The 21,087-nt window shown below is 39.4% G+C and overlaps 1 protein-coding gene across 1 annotated transcript in view; it reads right to left on the reverse strand.

The window, feature by feature from the left end:
- Nucleotides 1-338: 338 nt before the first annotated feature.
- LOC126428323 (uncharacterized) overlaps nucleotides 339-21,087 on the reverse strand; it is a 47,812-nt gene continuing 27,063 nt past the window's right edge. Inside the window, exons 3-4 of the mRNA XM_050090262.1 lie at nucleotides 18,786-19,023; nucleotides 339-858 (exon numbers count right to left, since the gene is read on the reverse strand). Of these exons, the coding sequence (XP_049946219.1) occupies nucleotides 682-858; nucleotides 18,786-19,023 (415 nt within the window). The 3' untranslated portion in view covers nucleotides 339-681. The remainder of the gene's footprint in view (nucleotides 859-18,785; nucleotides 19,024-21,087) is intronic.

Below are 21,087 nucleotides of genomic sequence, written 5' to 3' on the forward strand. Positions count from 1 at the left end.
ACAAGACTGACTATAATTCTTGTAACATCATAAATTTTTCCCATATCGGATTCTGACAAGTGTTGTATGTCCAATTTGCTGACATTGTGGGTCAAAGCAGAAGGATGGTATCAGCAGGTATTATTTTGTAATACTTCCATAAGGAAGTGCATAAAAACGTAATTGCACAAAATCTTGTACTAGTCAAGAAAATAAAAGGGTAAAACTACCTACAAAATAGTAGAAAACAAAATAACTAACAAGCAAACTGTTTACTCCACAGTACCGTGCCAAATATGTTCTGTCAGCAACTCACCTCGAAGATTGCTACAAGATTATCAGCCGAAATATTGGAAGAAGAAATATTATCCCAGATAAACTCAACAGTTTGCTCGCTAATTTTTTTAAATGGGCATGTAAGCTCCTTAAATAAAATGAGAGAAACATCGGTTGACAATCTATAGAAGAGAAATGAAGAGCTGCCTGGATTAAGTGACGATCTAATTTCCTTAGCGAATAAACATACTTCCACCTTCCAGACCTGGAGCAAAAGGCTTCTGAGGAGACGTGTGGAGTTCAACAAAATACACAAAATCTGCTCCAAGATGCAAGAAGTGTAGCAAACCCAGAACTAAATGCAGCACACAATTTAGTATCAGAATCTGCAGTGTGGGGTCAGGCAAACCCCGACCCAGAGCCACACTACAGCTGCTCACAAACGATGAATCCGCCCACGACAAGCAGGACGAGGCCCGTCATTTCGCGGCGTAGCTGGCTGCCGAAACTGGCCGACGCGCGGTGCTTGCTGCGCGCCAGTTCCACCAACGGTAGCACCAGGTGCAACACGTCCGGCACCATGAGACCCAAGTCACGGACCACCTGCAGAACATCAAATACAGTACAAATTCAGCATTAATCTTCCAGTCCGCAGTGGGCTTAACTAAGTTTTTATAGCTGCAATATTTTTGTGTTCGAACATCCCCTATAATTTTGTAAGGGTGCATCGGCCAGTTCAGTAACGGTTTACACGACACAATTGCGGTGACTCGGAGAATTTGAGAGTTCCTCGTACAGTTTTTGTGACAAGCAGTTTTGATCAGATCATTAATACCTTCCGAAAGGCAAGCTGTCACATATTTCATACACCAGTGTGGTCCTGTCAATCTACCTCAGTTTTGCAACTGCAAAAACATTTATTTGGTCTTGTGCATTATTTTGTAAAGCTACGATATCTGTCAGATTATAATTTTTTTTTATAATTTTTGTTCAAAACTTGTAAATTGAATCAGATGATTTGTTTTGCACCATTAAATGTTCAATTAGAGTTTTTGCAATCACTACACTCAAGTTTGAAACTTGACTGACACATAGAGGAAAGCGCCCACATGACAATGTCGGGTGTCAATGTAACTTTGCACACGTACATACCGTCGGTGGCGATGTAGATGACTGAAGATGCCATTCTCTGTGACAAGTCGAGGCTGCATAAGGGGTGTGAATAGTGTCAAATGTCGAATGATAACTGCAAAGGACACAAAGATGCTGTGCACTGATGTGTGTGGTATCAGAACCTGACACAATCTGAAAGGGACATCATTTCGGGTCACCATTTGGCTGACCAGTCGAATTGTGCAATATCTAGATTTGTGGGGCATCCGATTATGACAGTGGCCCGAAGTTAAACTGCGTGAGAACACAGTGATAGGAATACTCGGTGCACTCACTGCCTGTGAACAGATAACAGACTCCCTGCAACATTGGTCAGAGACCGGCAGTAGCCGGACTAGAGACTTACCGTACCACGCGTAGGCTGCCGTTAACATCACAATGCAAACAATTGCATTTCAAGTGGTGCCGTTACTGGGAATTGTGGACTGCTGACGAATGGCAGTGCATTCCATTCAGTGACAAATCACAGTTCTGCACTACCCTCGATGACCACCGTTAGTGACAATGGCAGCGATCTGGGGTGCGCTATAGTTCTTTGAATGTTTTAGAGGGGCACAGCAGAATTACTCCTGGCATCACAGTGTGGAGACCCATCGGATACGATTACAGATTGTGGATAGTGCAGATTGAGGGAACTACGATGGCAGAATGGCATATCACAGACTTCCCGCATCCTCACGAGTTACCTCTCACGGTGCCATTTTTCGACAAGGCAATGCCCACAGCTCTCAAACTGTCTGCGAGGTGTCGAGGTACTCCTGTGGTCGACAAGAAGCCCAGATCTGTCTCCGATAGAACACATGTGTGGGACCAGTCCCAGGATGTATCTGGGAGATCGAAGACCAGTTACGACAGCTGTGGGTCAGCTCGTCTCCGGAGAGGATACGACGGCGTTACAACACCCTTCCCGGCCGAATCAGTGCACGCATTCACACCGTAAGGGATGCAACACCGTACTGTGTGTCGGTGTAAGCTGTCACTGGCACACCAGTTGGAAAAGGTGAAATGCGAAGATCGACTAGTAGGTGCCGGATCGAGTGCACGTTTCTCGAGAGAGGCCAGAGACACACCTGCGAGCAACACACTACCGACGTCCTCTCGACAGCAGGTATTTAGGCTGCCGTCTCTGACTGGAGGGCCTCAGTCACTGACTCACTCTACAAGTCTGCCTGCCATCTGTTACATGCAGAGCGAGTTTAGTTCATCACCGTCTATGATAGTACGTAGCAACCAGATTAGTGACTATTGTGGGACTTGTACTTTACCAGGAGTGAGACTAAAGTTTGTAATAGCGAGATTACCGATACTGTCTGCGAGACTACTGTTACTGATGAGCTTGTACCACAACACGTGGACTCTATTCAAGTTATGTAAATATTCATGTAAATAAAGAACAGTATTAATCCATGTGTGCATTTGTGTTGTAGAAAGACGATATCGGCTACCCGTAACAACATCCTCTCCCTCGCTTCCTTCTGGTACGAGACTCTACATATTGATAAGTGGGTTCATAGTGCCAATTTCTTTCTAAATTTTAATAGTGAGGTGTAACACATAATTGTAAGCAAAATCATGGGTTACACTGTCTGTCCTTCTCAATGATGAAAGATTATTGTGATATTTATATTTTTTTATTAACAGTTATGGACAGTATATTGTCAGAGAAATGGTTTATTATTATGTGCAGGTAATACGGGCACAGCATATCCGTGAGAAGGTGTGATAAATTTAGTGCCTCCACCTGCTATGGGTCACTCATTCTTAGATATCACGGCTTGAAGGTGTATTGTGGTTATGGAAGAATGGTGCTTACACTAACAATAGCTTCATCATAAAACCAAAAACCAAAGTTTTAAAAGTATCATTTTGGCATTTGTTTTTGGACATTTTGATCTTTCAGAATGTGTTCTTGTTGTCGAGTCAAGTGAGACACAATCTTTATAATTGAGGCAGTTGAGCAATGATTGTATGATATTTGATGACAGTTATCTGTCAGTGTAATTATGTGTTTCATTTCACTATTAAAATCGACAATATGAACCCACTTATCAATAAGATGTTGCACCCCTTATGGTATGAATGCACGCACTGATGTGGTTGGGAAGTATGTCATACAGCTGTTATATCTTCTACGGAGGCAACCTGTGCCACATTGTTGTAACTAGTCCTTCATATCCTGGATGCTGGCACTGAGACGGAGTTAACGTCCAAGCTGATCCCACTGTTCTATCAGGGACAGTTCTGGGCTTGTTGCTGAATGGTGTTGAAAGAAGATATATCTTTCATCAATATGTATAACGGAAAAGGATCCCAGTTTTCATTCAGCCTCTAGCATTGAAGACACTGCAAAGGAAAAGATGTCCCCTAAGCAGAACACATGCTTGGCTATCCAGATTCTTATCAGCAAGTCCTAATCATAATGATTACATTGGTGCACAAGTTCATAGTGTTTTTGTTTTGCATGCTGGTATTCCATTTGTCAAATGCCATTTTTTATTTGTTGTTTATTAGAGTTTACATTTGTCATTTAGAGATAGTACGTGGGGCTGTGGACACTAGAAAATGGGAGTTCCAAGTGGAGAAATCAGAACATTCCCAACATATTCTTCTGTTTGAATTCAAACAGGAGTGACAGCAACGGAAGCAGCCACAAACATTTGCGGCTCATATGGGGATAACGCCACTGGACAGAACACAGCACGAATAAGGTTTTCTCATTTTATGGAGGATCGTTTTGATATTAGTGATTCTCCACATTCAGGAAGACCTTCAGGAATTGAGGAAGATGGTTTAAGAACATTAATCCACAACAATACATGTCAGTGTATTCAAGGACTGGCAAATGTGATGAACTGTGATCATTCCACAATTGTGCGACATTTGCATGCAATGAGGAAGGTTCAAAAATCAAGTGTATGTGTTCCAGATGCTGTAAGCTAAAATCACAAAAAATCTGTGGGTGCCTATATGTGCATCTCTGCTTGCTCATTGGCTCATGAATATCACTGACCATTCCTGTCTTGTATCATTAGTGGTGATGAGAAATTATGTCTTTATGCTAACATAATGAAAAGAATGGACTGGTTGAGTCCAAACAAAGCAAGAACTCCACGTACAAAGACCTGCATGCATCCGAAAAAGATAATGTTATGTATCAGGTGAAAAGGTGATGATGCAGTGTACGACGGATTGCTTCCCCAATGTAACCACCTCTGCTGACATCTACTGTCAACAAGTGAGATGTGTTGCAGGTGCAAACCAATAACAACGACCAGAAAAACTGCGCAAAGTGATGCTCGTTCACAATTACAACACCCCCCCCCCCCCCCAATATTCTCCTATTCAGAGTTGAGAGGTCATTCCACACCCACCTTATTCACCAGGTCTTGCACCCTCATATTTTCAGTTTTTCTGCTCTCTGTCGAACAACCTTCGGGGAGCTTCTTTTCCAGATGAAAATGCACTCTAAACATGGCTTGACAAGTTCTTTGGCGTAAAACAACACAGTTTCTACACCTGCGGAATCAAAAAGTTACCCCAGAATTGACAGACTGTTGTAAATAATAAAGGAGAATATTTATTGATCACTAAAGTCTCTGTTATGTGTATCTGTTGTGTCTATTAAACTTACTGAAATACACATCAAACTTATGCACCCACCTAATAAATTCATGACATATTCAACCACGGAAAATATACTATGTAGCATTCATTGATCAACCAAAATACACAGACAGATGAGAAAAACACTCCAGTAAACGTAATCACTGAAATAACATCACCTACCCTATCAACCCCAGAAGTTTCATTTCGTTTCCTCCTCATCTTTTTCTGGGTGGTAATGTAGCAAGTTATTATAACGTAACATTCGTTGCAGAAGGCCGGCAGCCATTTGGTACAGTGGCTGCAGGATGTCTATGTTTTTTGTCGCTTTGCTCAAAGCGCAAGTGATGCTGCTTGCTGTGAGAACTGCATAGCATAACAATCAGTCAATACAAAGATTCATACCCTCTACAAATCTAAATAATCGATATTACTTATTATGCAATTTTGTTCAAATTTGGTATACAGCCTTTTGTTATTAATGGAATGATGCTGTCCAAATTTCAGATTTTTATTTATTAAAGTGCCGGACATAAAGAAAATTAGCTAAAAGTCCTAAAACCAATGCTTGTTTTTTTATAACCATGTTAGGAACAAATATGAATTGATTTGCATTATCATCTGAAGCCATTACAAAGTTACCAGTGCATAAAAATCAGTTAATTAGAATTTTCTTTTTTAACACTTTAGTCACTGTGCATTACATATGGCAATACAAAAATTGGTCAAAATTATTATTTGATTACAATTTGTTGTGCGACTATGTGAATGACAGAGAGTGAATGTGGGAGATACATTAAAACTTAGTATGTCATTTTTCATAAAACCTTGTACAAATAGACCGTGAGAATGTTATGGTGCAACCAAGATTCAGATCATGTATGTCGGTGTGAGCTTGCTTTTGTATAAAGAGCCAGAATCAAAGTTAGAGGCGCAATAAGTTTATTTATCAATTTGGAAAATAATTTGTACTTCGCTTATTTTGATTAAACAATATACTAGAAATTGAAGTTTTATTGACGTTATTGATTGGATAAGGCAAATTTTGCTGTGATAATGATCTGGAAGGAACATTCTGATTGGTCATTTAGATCAACAGCCAATCAGAATTAAGATGTTCCCGTGCGAATATAGTGGAGTGGGCAGTGAGTAGAATAGTTCAAGATAGTCACTTGCTAAGTGGCTTACTGATAACACCATGTCGGATAGCTCCATAAAAATACTCTGGAAAATGAAGAAATAGTGAGTTAATTTGAACTTTCTGGTTGTAGTAACAATTCTGCGTGGCATGTTTCGTGCTCTGTACGGAATACTTTGGCGAGCACTTCTTTCAAAGAAGACCACTGAAACGATCGAATGTTTAACTCGTGAATAGTTGTGGGTCGGTACCTGGTAGAACGTGAAAATTAGTCGGGTCGGACTGCTTTTCGAGTGAAACTATGTTATACAGTGAATGATGGAGCATTACCATAGTAAATACAGACTTGATAGCCATTTCATGTGTTTCCATATGAAAAAAAATTAGATTCAATCTAATTTTAAATGCTTTCTGTAAGTAGACTGCATCATCCAAATGCCTGATTTTTTAAAATGAACTTTCAGCAGCCTCTGTGTGGTAGGTATTAGGTAGTGGTTTCATCGACACTGCTTTACACTGCCTAGCATGTATCTACCACTACAGAATGAAGGGATGTTGGAAAGAAGCATATCGAGGTAGGTGGACTTTTGACAAATGAAAGAGAGAACGCAGACAACCAACCCCGCCCCGCCGCAATTTGTGCATTTAGTGTCCAGGAAATGTGAAGTTCAAGTGAGTGCAAACTTTAAAAGCAGTAGTCTAGTTAACCCGATACAAGAAAGACCCACATGGGCATAAATGAACTTTAATAGAAAGACAGGGGAGCCATTGTGATCAAGGGAAAGATGATTCAGAAAGGACAGCGATAGCGAAGTGGTAGATTTAGCTGCTAGAACAACCAGAGGAGAAGACGGCTGACGATGTCGGCAACAGCTGAAGACTGCGTGACAACGAGCAACAACAGCCAGGAGTCTGTGGCAGTTGGCTGTAGTGGACGGAGTGTGGGCCCAGAAACTACATCTGCGGGGGCAGAGCTTGGCGAACAGACCAGCTGAAACATCTTGCCATGTTGACAATGGTGTGTGTGTGTGTGGGGGGGGGGGGGGGGGGGGGGCGGCACGCAAAGAAACTTGAGAACATGGCGGAAAATAATAACCATGCTATAGTAGATGAGAAAGGGGAGGTAAATTTGAGGAAAGTGATATATGCAGATGATGCCGTGGCTGGTGAATTTAGTTTTGATGCATCACAACCAAATGATAGTGGCTTGCCAGATTCAATGAGTGTTAATCACGGGACAAACAATGAACAGAACACAATGGAAATCGATGTTAAGTCTACACCGTTTCGGGTTCAAAGGTTCTAAAGGGAATCAAAGGTTGAAAACTCCACACCTATTCCTATTTGGGAGGAAAAAGTGAAGCAGAATCTAATGTTAATGTTAAATTTACACCTGTTATGGTTACAGAGATAAAGCAGGAACCTGTGTCAATTGCTTGTGACAGAAAGATAGTGTTTCAGAAATGTTAGCAAATATTTTGAAACATATGGGGGATATGAACACTAAAATGAATGGGTTGCATACTGAAGTTAACGTGTTGAGTTCTGATATAAACACTAAAATGAAGGAAATGGGTTCCGATATAAAGAACTCTTTAAGTTCTGAAGTTAATCAAGGGTTCACTAACATGTCAGTAGAAATGCAATCCAGAATGGAAAACAAAATTTCGAAATTAAGAGATTCATGGAAAAATGACATGATTTTTTTTAGGGACAGTGTAAAAAGTGAAATTAGTAAAGTAAAACAAGAATGTAATAATGCTGTTGTAACAGTAAAAAATGAACTGACCTCTCAGATTAACCAAGTTGCTCATGAAAGCTAACAGTTAAGAGAACAAGTATATGCAGAGTTAAATGAAATGCAGGAACAAGTAAATAACGTGGAAAAACAATGTGAGGATAGTCACTACAATGGAAAATCAAATCAAGGAAGGAAAGGACGTGTGTGGGAAATTTAGTGTGCAAGTGGCTGCTAAATTTACTAACATGGAAACTAACATAAATCAGTTTAGCACAAGTGTAGATGAACAACTGTGTAACCATGATGATAGACTAAAAAGAGTAGAACGAAGTGTTACTAACAGTAGCGGATATGTAATATCTAATGGTGTGGTAGAATCCTCAGAAATTGAATATGTGAAACATTGGCAGTTTTTGCGATTTGATCCAAGTAAAAATGTACATCCTAAAGAATTTTGGGGTGATTTTGAGGATGTTTACCCAAATTATGGAATGCTAAGCAAAATCTTGGTTTCATTATGTCAAATTTGATGGGAGAAGCTAGAGTATGGGGAAACTGGGCAGTAGACAAGTATGACAAGACAGAGGATTTTAAACATGCATTTTTTGAGGATTATTGGGGCAAATGGAAGCAGATACAAGTTTTAAACAAATTTTGGTCAAGTGAAAAAATAGGATCTGAGGAAAGATATTATTAAAAGGTTTGTGCAAAAATGGGTCACAACTATGTCATATTTGAGCTCTAAAGTGGAGACAGAACAGATCATTATGGGGATAGAGAATAAGTTGCCTCTGTACTGGCGTAATAAAATAATATCAGCACCTAGGGATGATACTGATAAATTTATTCATTATCTTGAGAGGGTAGAAAATATTTTAAAGGAGGAGGAGAATGCCAGGAGGAATTATAGACCTCCTGTTAAGACTGAAGACAGAACCAAGGCACATGTAACTAAAATAGGAGTGCAAAGATCCAGTAATTGCAGAGGCAGGTACCGAGGGAGAGGGGGTCCTACTGAAAGTAAATATAATGACAGGGACCAAAACCTTGAATATAGGCAGCAGCAGTCCACTGACTGGGCAGAGTGGTGCAGACTGCCAGCAGAAAGGAATATCAGTGGCAATGACCGCATATGGGGAGGCGGAAAACTAATGGCAGTCTGTAATGTTGCTAGCGTTTTCAGGCTGCGGCACCATAGGCTAAACCCACTAGCAAAACCTTTTGTAAGGCAGCCACCAGCTGAACATCTTGCGGGTGGTATCATAGAAACAGATGTTGCAGAGGAGAGGGACATTGTTAAAAATTGTATTTTTCAGGGAAGTATAGTAGATTTTTGCAAAAGAAAGGTCATACAAGCAATTCCAGGAACCACGTTAATGAGGAACAGCTACTAGAAAATAATGATTCAGAACAGGATGTTAGTGTGAGTAAGCACTGCAATGCAGATGAGGAGCTTACAGTAAACTATGGAGTTAGCACTATAATAGGGGAAACGGTATTAGAGGTACCTGAGGAAGAATATAGAAGGGCAGAGGAAGTTTTACAAAGATCAGTTGTTGGCAATATTATTTCCTTTTCTTTTTGTTTCATATTGTCAACCTAACTCTTCACCATTCGGAACTTTTTTGCTATTTTCCCTCCTTCTTCCCTATCGTAGTAAATAAGGTATATAAATGTACACAGACAGTAAATGCCATCCAAAAATAAGAAAACTGGTAAAAGAAAGATAATTCTGGAGGTATATGATTACTGAAGATTAACACAAATGAATGTGGAATGAAAGTGATGTAGTAAGGTATACTGGAAAAAATAAGGTAATGTGACTCCTTAATATGTGTTTTCTAAACCAATTTCAGAACACGCAGAAATGATGTTGGAAGATGTTTGTGATAAGAGACATAGAATGTGTCTAGTAGAAGTAAGTAAATAGATTATGTATCTGATGTTTCTTTGAGAGCCACTTAAGTTGGCATAAATATTTTCAACATTTTCAGTAATTTTGCATTCTTTGTGTATAATAGCTTGTTTCATGAAAAATCAGGAGATATTTAATAAGTAATATAAGGTAAATATTTTTTCTAAAATGAAAAGTTAAAGAAAATGTTTCTAATTTTTGAAAAAAATTTTTTTTATTTGGTTAAGAATTCTCTCACTATAAAATGCATTAAATAATTTTTTGAAAAGAGCAAAGTCATAGTGCCAATTTGGGACTGTTGCTATTTTTGAATAATGGTTAATTCATTCTTTACTGGAAATAATTACTACTGTATAAGACTATTTGAGAAAAGATGTTGAATTTCAATGAATATCGAGTTTTCTTGGAAAAAGGTTTTGTGAAAAGAAGCAGTAAATTTTGAACACACTAAAATTCTGGAAGGTTTCTTGCAAAGTTTTTCCTTTAGATTTGAGGGAAAAAAAGAACTATGATATGTGTATACGTGTAAGGTTAGGGTGCAGAAACTAAGAATGGTGACTTAGATGTACTGTATTTTGCAGGTATGAAATTTGGAAAAACCTGATACGAGACTATAGGAAACCAGGTGTAGGACTGATGACTGGATGCTGTATCACAGTGAAGTGCATCTAAAGCAACCGAAGTGTAAATGTGAAAAAGAAAAAATGTTATACCCCACTGCTGCTACAGAAAGTGTTTTTTTTTTTAATATGTCAAAAAGACACTCCCCTAAGTGAAAATAATATAACAAAATAAACATTTCATCCACAGCAATGATTAAAGCAAGGGTTATCCTGCTAGAAAATTTTGTGAAATAATGCTGGTCAAGGCGAATCTTTTGTATAACAATGTATTAGGTTCCATGAACACTAACACAGTGACTGTAAAGAGCATTAAATGGTTTCTTTCGTGTCAAAACATTATTTGATGTAAAAAAAAAGTAATGTATTTTTGATATTTCGTTAATTTGAAAAAACTGTAAGTAGGAAAAATTTTCGTTAAAAATCACATAGTTAAATTTGTCAATTCAGTTAAAGAATTCAGTAATAACATTACCATTATATGGACCTTAAATACACTTAAAAGTAAATGTCTGCTTGTGTCTGTATATGTGCGGATGGATATATATGTGTGTGTGTGATATATATATATATATATACCTGTCCTTTTTTCCCCCTAAGGTAAGTCTTTCCACTCCCGGGATTTGAATGACTCCTTACCCTCTCCCTTAAAACCCACATCCTTTCGTCTTTCCCTCTCCTTCCCTCTTTCCTGATGAAGCAACCGTGGGTTGCGAAAGCTTGAATTTTGTGTGTGTGTTTGTGTTTATTTGTGTGTCTATCAACATACCAACGCTTTCGTTTGGTAAGTTTCATCATCTTTGTTTTTAGATATAAAAGTAATTTTAGATTCATAGGGGGCGTGTAACATAGCAAATTATTACAAGATGACATTCGTTGCAGAAGGCACACAGTCATTTGGTATGATGGCTGCAGGATGTCTACGTTTTTTGTCGCTTTGCTCACAGCGCAGCTGATGCTGCTTGCCGTGAGAACTGCATAGCGCAACAGTCAGTCAATACGAAGATTCATACCCTCTACAAATCTAAATAATCGATATTACTTATTATGCAATTTTGTTCAAATTTGGTATACAGCCTTTTGTTATTAATGGAATGATGCTGCCCTGCTGTCCAAATTTCAAATTTTTATTTATGAAAGTGCTGGACATAAAGAAAATTACCTAACAGCCCTTAAACCAATGCTTGTTTTTTTTAAAACCATGTTAGGAACAAATACAGATTGATCTGCATTATCATTTGAAGCCATTACAAAGTTACCAGTGCATAAAAATCAATTAATTAGATTTTTCTTTTTTAAAACTTTATTCACTGTGCATTACGTATGGTAATTCAAAAATTGGTCAAAATTATTATTTGATTATAATTTGTTGTGTGAGTGCATGAAAATGACTGAGAGAGTGAATGTGGGACATACATCAAAACTTAGTATGTCATTTTTAATAAAACCTTGTAGAAATAGACCGTGGTAAAGTTATGGTGCAACCACGATTCAGATGATGTATGTTGGTGTGAGCTTGCTTTTGTATAAAAGCAGCCAGAATCAAAGTTAGAGGCACAATAAGTTTATTTATCAATTTGGAGAATAATTTGTACTTTACTTATTTTGACTAAACAACATACTAGAAATTGAAGTTTTAATGTCATTAATTACTATCAGATTACTGATTGGATAGCTTTTCCATGAGAATGACCTGGAAGGAACATTCTGATTGGTCGTTTAGATCAACAGCCAATCAGAATTAAGCTGTTCCCGTGCAAATATAGCGGAGTGGGCAGTGAGCAGAATAGTCTGAGATAGTCACTTGCTAACAGGCCTACGATAACACCATGTCAGATAGCTCCATAAAAATACTCTGGAAAATGAAGAAATAGTGAATTAATTGCGGTTCAAATACCTCATGACTGAAGCAGCTGTAGTTACGAACATTTTAATAAAAGTTTGGTGTTTCTAAATTAAATAGTTTGAAAGCTATGAGCTTGTGAAGTTTCTGGTCGTAGGAGCAATTCCGCGTGGCATGTTTTGTGCTCTGTACGGAATATGTTGGTGAGCGTTTCTTTTGAAGAACACCACTGAAATGACCAAATGTTTAACTCAGGAACAGTTGTGGGTCAGTACCTGGTAGAACGTGAAAATTAGTCGGCTCGGACTTGCAAAAATTCTGGCTGCTTTTTGAGTGAAACCATGTTGCACAGACAGTGAATTTTGAAAGATAGAGCATTACCATAGTAAATACGGACTTGATAGGCATTTCATGTATTTCCATATGAATAAAAAGTAGATTCAATCTAATTTTAAATCCTCCGAATGCCCGTTTTTTTTAAATGAACTTTCAGGAACTGACTTCCGACTAGAGTTACCCGGCCTCTGTGTGGAAGATATTAGGTAGTGGTTTCATCAATGCTGCTTTACACTGCCTAACACGTATCTGCTGCTACAGAGTGAAGGGAAGTCGGAAAGAAGCATATCGAGGTAGATGGACTTTTAATAAGTGAAAGAGAGAATACAGATGACCGACCACGCCCCGCCGCAGGGTGCTTCTCTTTTTTTGGTCCGCCAGTGTATTTACAACTACAAAAAACTGTCAAATCAAAGTCTATAAACACAAAAACATAATGCATAAAAGAAAAGGTAGCATTCTCGTGCCATCCGTGGACTTTGGTCAGCAGAGACAGGTAAGGGTAAGATTCTATACGTAGTAGTAGTAGTACCGATATCTGTACCCACACAATACCTGTTAATGCTATAGAAATCATCGTCTTAAAGTTGCCTCGAGAACAAAAGTTCCCACAACGGAAGAACATTCCTGTGCTAAACAACTGTAGAAATGAGAAATTACTGGGCCTTGCAGCTCGGAAATGACCACAGTTTCTTCTATGTTGTAAATGAACTGGCTATGAAAGTACAGCTGCAGGGTTCCAAGACTGTCACCGTAACAATGCTGTTAATTTTTTTATACATACCCTACACACCACTCTGGAGTGCAACGGCACAGGATACAGTACGGATGTGTGCTGTTAATAGTGAGAGGCATGTCCCTATGTAGCGCTTACTGATGAATAACACTCAAAGTGGAAATATCATATCTGTAATTACCAGATATTGTTGCCCTTCCTATGTTTACGCACACAGCGAGTAATGTATTTGGGAACAACATGAGTCTTCTGCACTCAATGGTGGTCACGCTGATTTAAAAGGGCACGCCGAGAAGAAATACCTGCTTGGACGCAGTAATGGTGTCTCTGGAGTGTCACTGCAGAAGAAAGCTAACATTCCTGGAGTGTACATACAAGAATATCAATTGGATAGATAAAAAAAGGGGTCTAGTTTTGTCAGGTAGTCTGGAAGCAGCAGTGCTGTACTTTTTCATTAGGTAAGTAATATATGGATGATTAAACAGAATTGATGGCATTGGCTGCTTATTTAAGAACAAGTAAGCAAAAGCATATTAAATGTATTGTATGGTGGCCAGTGTTATTGTTTTAAACAAGGAACCATCTGAAGATTGGAGAAGGAGTTCAGACATTTGTTGAATGAAGTCATTTGGACATTGGATATGCACATGACTAAATAACATTGCAGTACCTAGGACCGTACCACACATTTAGGTTTCTTCCCATTCCAGCGGCATATGGGGTTTGGGGTCAATGACTATTTCAATGTCTCTGTTGAGGGGTAACATATCACTTTGGAGAAAGTGATATGTTATGTTCTCTGTCTCTCTAACCCATAAAGGATAGTTAAGATCTCGAGTAAGCATCTTGTTATTTCAGTAGTAAATAAGTGTTTGCTTTGAACCACATATTGTGAGGGAAATTTTCTGCACCCCCCCCCTTCCCCCCATGTAATGAGAGCATAAGTGGACACAGCATATCTCATATCTGTAAGGCAGGGGCAATGGGCATCTGGATTACTGTGCATGGAAACACCTGCTGATCCGAGTAGTTATTCTATGAAAACACACAATAATCATTACATCTCTTGTCAAGCGAAACCCAGGGAGGACGTACAGAGTGAAAATGACATAGGCATATTAATATGTATTGTAAGCTTTGTTTAAGTTGTATGCTGCAGTAAAATCTAATGTGGAATCTATTCCATGGAGGTGAAATACATGTGCAATAAAGCAGCAGCATGTGAATTTATTTTTTCGTGCTACAGCTGGTGTTAGATTTTTCCAGCTGGTACGGACCCGGCACCTTCGAGAAAGAGTCTGTGACCTCAAGATATAGCAACACAGTCAAGTCAAATGATTAATATAGATAAGTAACAGTGGCCACAAAAACTTTTACATAGTCCACCTCCATAAGATTTCTGAAGAACAGCCGGCATACCGTATTTACTCGAATCTAAGCCGCACTCGAGTCTACGCCGCACCTGAAAAATGAGACTCAAAATCAAGGAAAAAAATTTTTCCCGAATCTAAGCCGCATCTGAAATTTGAGACTCAAAATTCGAGGGAGAGAAAAGTTTTAGGCCGCACCTCCAAATTGAAACAAAGTTGGTCCATTGTAATATGAGACACAATTTAGGTGGAATGAATGACGATACAGCTACAGTAGTTTGGTTCGAGTCGTAAGCTTAGCAGTTAAGCTTTACCAGGTAGCCATTGCTAAGCGTCAGGCGCTCCATCCGTATTTATACGGGAACCCTTCCTTTTTCACGTGCTTCGTCTGGTTTAAATCGATTGCTTATTTTTCTTTGATCTGATAAGTGTGGTTATCTTTGTTATAGGTGTTTACGTCACTCTAAGCTGAAAATGCATTATTGTACTGTGTCATGCATTGTTTGTCGCATTCTGTTAATGTGTGTTTACGACCTGTCGCCGGTCGCGGCATGGCTTGCTTTTGTGCACGCTACTGGCGCTTACGATAAAGAAAGAGAGGAATTGTCTCATTAGTGAAACAATGGCAAGAGACTGCTATTTGTTGTTACTTACACTGCTGCTTTCTTTGATAATGATCAAAAAGAACCAAATAATAGACTGCATATGATAGAAGATGTTCTGAACCAGAGTTGAGCTAAAATTTTTCACCGTTTGAAAATCTTTGCAGATGCCTCTTTTGTTCATTACATTCTGCACAGAAATTAGAGTCATCTTAGACTTAAAAATCTACTCTATTGCCGTGCTTCATTTATGACTGTATGGCTATTAGGCATAAGAATAATACGAATATAAACATGACATGATATGTATATTCTTCCGCGTTTGCTGTTGTCTCACACTAGTTTCGTAGTTTATTAGGCAGACAGGATTTAAATGAGATAGCAGCAAACATGAAAGAATACATGGCAAAATGTTTATATCGGTATTATTCTTATGGTGAAGATAATAGCCTGCTGCATGTGATTCACAATTCATAAAAGTTCCTATTAGCAACCATCTCTTCTCACAGGTAGGAAAAAGTTCAGAACGTTGGCGATATTGACAAACATCCCAAACAGTCTTGCCAGTCGGAATTTCATAGTACATTGAAATGCTGCTACATTCGAAGATGAACAATACGGACTTTGAAACTTCCTGGCAGATTAAAACTGTGTGCCCAACCGAGATTCGAACTCGGGACCTTTGCCTTTTGCGGGCAAGTGCTCTACCATCTGAGCTACCGAAGCACGACTCACGCCCAGTCCTCACAGCTTTACTTCTGCCAGTATCTCGTCTCCTACCTTCCAAACTTTACAGAAGCTCTCCTGCCGGAATTTGTATTTACTTCGTTGGATAATGTATGAAAATGCAGTGGTCGAAACTCGGGGCGGAGAAAAAAAGCTCGTCTTCCACCTTTTTTAAATTTATTTACTGACTCAGAGGTTTTGGCGCCAGTATTTATCTTTGTGCCCGCAAAGCATGCCTGTGTAGCGCTACATATATTCGACAGCAGAAGTTAGTTGTGGCGGCACCTACCAACATTTTTCAGAACTTCCACTTACTTTGCACTCTATTCTAAGCCGCAGGCGGTTTTTTGGATTACAAAAACCAGAAAAAAAACGCGGCTTAGATTCGAGTAAATACGGTATTACATTACACTGTTTGCTGCAATTTGTGTAATCTCCTCTTAGTAGTGCCTACAGGAGCAATATGTGGGGAGCTGAATGATAAGCCTATATTCTTTGCTTAATTCTGGTTTCTGAAACTTTCTAAGTAAGCTTTTTCAGGATAACTGGCATTTATCTTCAGTTGTCTTCAACTCAGCTTTTTGAGACTTTCCAGGACATTCTCCTACGAGTCAAACGAGAGAACATTTGTGTCCCACACCCTTTAGTGATATTGTAGGATGTGACATGATTAAACTCTATAGACTGACAGCCTTTTCTCAGTAATCTACTAATGAATCGAATTCTCCCAGCTACTGAGCATAGGTGATCATTCCATTTCATCTCCCTACAAAATGCCATATCAAAAATTTTGTACGAGTTGACTGATTCCAACTCTAACTCACTGATGTTGCTGTCATACATTATTATTAACACATTTATGTGTTTTTTAAAGTGCACCATTTTACATTTCTAAACCTCCACAACAAGCTGCTAATCTTTTCACAATTTTGAAGTATTATCAAGATCTTACTGGATATTTGTGCAGATCTTTTCACATAGTACTTCATAACAGCAAATGGCATTCTAATTATGGGCTATGTAGTATTTTTTTAAAATGGTAAAAGGTACACTGGTACAAGCAAATATAACATTATTTCATTAAATTCTGACAGCAGTTGTAATGAGTTATCAGCTCTTTCAGCCATCAGCTGGCTAGGTGAATTTGAGGACGGTCATCTAGGGTTATGTGGACACAGGAGGTAAATCCAGTGGAGATGGGCAGGCCAGTCTGAGAGTCTAACGCCAGGATCAGACGGACAGGAGAAGTCAGATATGAGGCAAGATGGGCAACTTGCCACAAGCCGGGGCTTTCTATACAATCATTTCTACCCGTCGAGGAGCAAAAGTATTACTTTTGGCAGCATTAAAGTTTTGCTTAATCTAATAAAGCTCCAAAAAATCTGAACACATCAAACTGTCTGATGATGATCAGACTGACAATTTTCAGGTGTTCTGGCAATAAAACCCAGATTATTATGACAATTTTGCTCTTTTGTATTTTCAGTATCTTAATTAAAAAGCTTACTATATGCAAATGTGTTTAGTTGCGTTAACAAGCGGTACCTGAAGTGAAAGGGAAGAGGTAAGTCAATAAGTAAGTTGTCTGTCCACTCAGCTTTTTCAGACTTACCATGACATTCTCCTATATGTCAAACCAGAGAACATTTGTGTCACCTTTCATCTCACTACAGTTCTTGTGCATTCACTTTGTTGGTTCAGTGAATAGCTCTATTTGTAGTGATTTCAAAGTATTCTATTTTGAGTGTCCCATTGTTCGTATGCACCAATGAATAAATGCAGAGAGCAATTCATTTTCTTTACTCTGACAAGACTAAAGGTGTAAAGATTATTCACAGAATGCAGCTGTATTATGCTGACATGTCTCAGTGAACAAGAAATTCACAAGGGCATAAATCACTTTAAAAGTGGACATTTAACTGTCTGCAACAAACTGTGTTTGAGTTGGCCATCCACTTACAAAACAGGTATGAACATTACAAGAGCAGAGCAAATAATTTGTGATGATCTTTGTGTCAGAACTGATGATACAATACACAATCTGAAGATTCATAAGAGCTGCATCCAGAAATCCAGAGCACCAACAATACAGCCCATTTCTGTAGGTTGCTGAATCACGGGCCTGCTGGAGCTGCATCACTGAGGAACAAACACAATAGTCTTGTTGGCAACAGCAGCAACATAGACCAAACAGCACCATGTTAATGGGAACCAAACAACAGTTCAGTACACAACAACAGCAATGGTTTGTTGTCACAGGAAACTATGGCAGCCGCCTCTGCAACTGGCAGCACCCGCGTTGCCAACAGGCAGCGTTTCCGTCACCAGCAGGCAGCCTGGCAATTATGGGGCTACTTGCATCCACTAGGTCACGTGTCCACAATTAATTCTCTCAACAAATTTCTCACAGATTTCCTTTACTGCTTATTTAATGTACAGATTGAATAACATCACTCTACTTTCCACTATTGCTTCCATTTGTGCCCTTTGACCCTCGGAACCACAGTCCGGTTTCTGTACAATTTGTAAATAACCTTTTGCTCCCTTACTGCATCTCTGCTACCTTCAGAATTTCAAAGAATGTGTCACTGTGATTATGAGATTCAAAAGCACAAGTTCTGACATTAATCAGAAGGAGATCATACACCAATAACTGTTTACAGACAATTCCTTACTCTAATCGCACCCTCTGTCACCACGATATACTCTACTGACGCTTCAACTTACCTGGTGAGTGTGACCCGCACCTCGGACGAGATTATCGACAAACTGGTCACGTGCACCGGTAACGAGGTGCAGGGTCGCGATGGCCGCCACTCCGAAAGCTGCTCGCGGTGTCACGGAGAAGCTGGCGTCCGCCATGCGCAGCACGAGGGCGGTCGAGGCCAGCTCCGTGACGGTGAAGAACAGCTGGTGGTTCCACTGCGAGTAGAACTCGTCGTTCCAGTAGTTTACGTATGCCCACCTGCGGGAGAAATGTAACAGAGTAACAGTATGGGGAGTTCCATGAAAGAGAAAAGGGGAAAATGGAATAAAAGAGAACACACACAGTACAAAGTGCCAAGAAATGCAAAAGTGACACACTGTAACATGGAGCTGACACCACATCATCTCTATCCTGGCAAACAGTCTGGTGACTATTAAAATTTCAACAGTTGGAAGGCAATATGCAATAACCACCACATTGGTATAAAGTGTACTACACGTTTTGATATACAACCGAAGGGCTCAATGTATGCTAATGTGCTACAGCAGACTGTAACTATTGTACTAAAACTTTGTCATTTCTCTTTGAATGTGATTTGGATATTACACTAAAATTACACCATTTCTCTTTGAATGATAGCCAGAAATCACATTAAAAATTATGACATTTCTCTTTGAATGCCTGCTGGTATGCAAATAAAATGAATGGAAACATTTTTTGTAGTTCTCTCTTGCGATAACTAGAAACCGTGGTCAGCCATGCTATGATCAACTCAGAGAAGGGATGCAGCTGTCCGTTATCAACTGTGTGCTCTGATGCTACTTCATCCCTTTTGGTACTATCCATCAGAGCTCCATTGCACACAGCAGCAGGTCAGTATTTCTCTTTAATGGTGTATGTTAAGTACTCTGCACGTATAGAGTATGAGGGATTTTTGAGGAGCAGGTGACATAATGGTACCATGGACCATTGGTAAGTTGCACTGACTGGCAATTCATCAGCTCAAGTTCGATTCCCACTTTTACTGTCTTTTTTGTTATTCTTTGCAATATTAAACTATTGATTATAAAATTTAAATCTATTTAACAGTTCATTTTACATACATAAAATTTATATATTCAGACAGTTGCCAGAGACTGCAGTCGTGTGTGTGTGTGTGTGTGTGTGTGTGTGTGTGTGTGTGTCTCATCTATTTTTGACACAGGGCATACTGCCCGAAAGCTAATTTGTGACAAGACTTTTTGTTGTGCCTATCTGCGACTAAGCATCTCTGCTATATGGTGAGTAACAACTTTCCTTTTCATAATATTATTAATATATTCACTTAAGTTTTGATTACTACCCTTGCAAGTCAAAAGGCTATGCCAGCACATTATAGTACAAGGTTTGTCCGGAAAATATATATAAAAGTTGAATAACGTCTTTATGTTACAAGTTGCAGTCACCGCCAGGTGGGACTACTGCTGTAATCAATCCCATCAACGCTCAGTCCCAGTCAGAGCACTCTGCGTGAAGGTGGGAGTGTGCGGCAGCTTGTTGACAGTTCCCCTTTTTCACCTGTCGTCAGCATGGAGCTCTCTCTGATTGAGGAACAGCGCGTCAACATCAAGTTTCTTGCAAAGTTAGGCAAGAATGGCCGTGAGATTTTTGAGTGTTTGAAACAGGTTTACGGAGACAATTCTCTGAAGGAACCAACCGTGAACAAGTGATTAAAAAGGTTCCGGGATGGCTGAGAAGAAGTGGACGATGACCCTTGCCCAGTACGCCCGTCGACATTGAGTTCCGATGCAAATGTTGAACGAATTCGGGCTTGTGTTCTTAAAGACTGTAGATTGACAGTCAGAATGATTGCTGATGAGCTGTCAATCCCCAAAACAATCGTTCACGAAATCTTGACACAAAAACTTGAAATGAAGAAATTATGTGCAAAAATCGTACCGAAGCTATTGACGCCAGAACAGAAAGCTAAGAGGGTTGAGTGCTGTGAGGATTGGTTGGAAGCAGAGGAATGAGGGGACTTTCTAAACCGAGTCATCACGGCAGACGAGTCCTGGTTTTACGAATTCGATGTGGAGCTCAAATCTCAAAGCAAGGAATGGAAACTAGCAGGAGAACTGAGAACAAAAAAGTCACGAAAATCAAGGTCCAATGTGAAGACAATGTTGACTGTTTTCTTTGATTCTAGGGGCATTGTTCACAAGGAATTTGTCCCTCCCGGCCAGACAGTGAACAGAAATTTTTACATTGAAATTCTGACACGTCTCAGAGCTCGTGTGGCCCGAGTTCGACCGGAGTTGGCAAAAGGGGGCAGGTGGATCCTTC

The sequence above is a fragment of the Schistocerca serialis genome, chromosome 12, assembly GCF_023864345.2.
Source record: "Schistocerca serialis cubense isolate TAMUIC-IGC-003099 chromosome 12, iqSchSeri2.2, whole genome shotgun sequence".
Taxonomy (NCBI): domain Eukaryota; kingdom Metazoa; phylum Arthropoda; class Insecta; order Orthoptera; family Acrididae; genus Schistocerca; species Schistocerca serialis.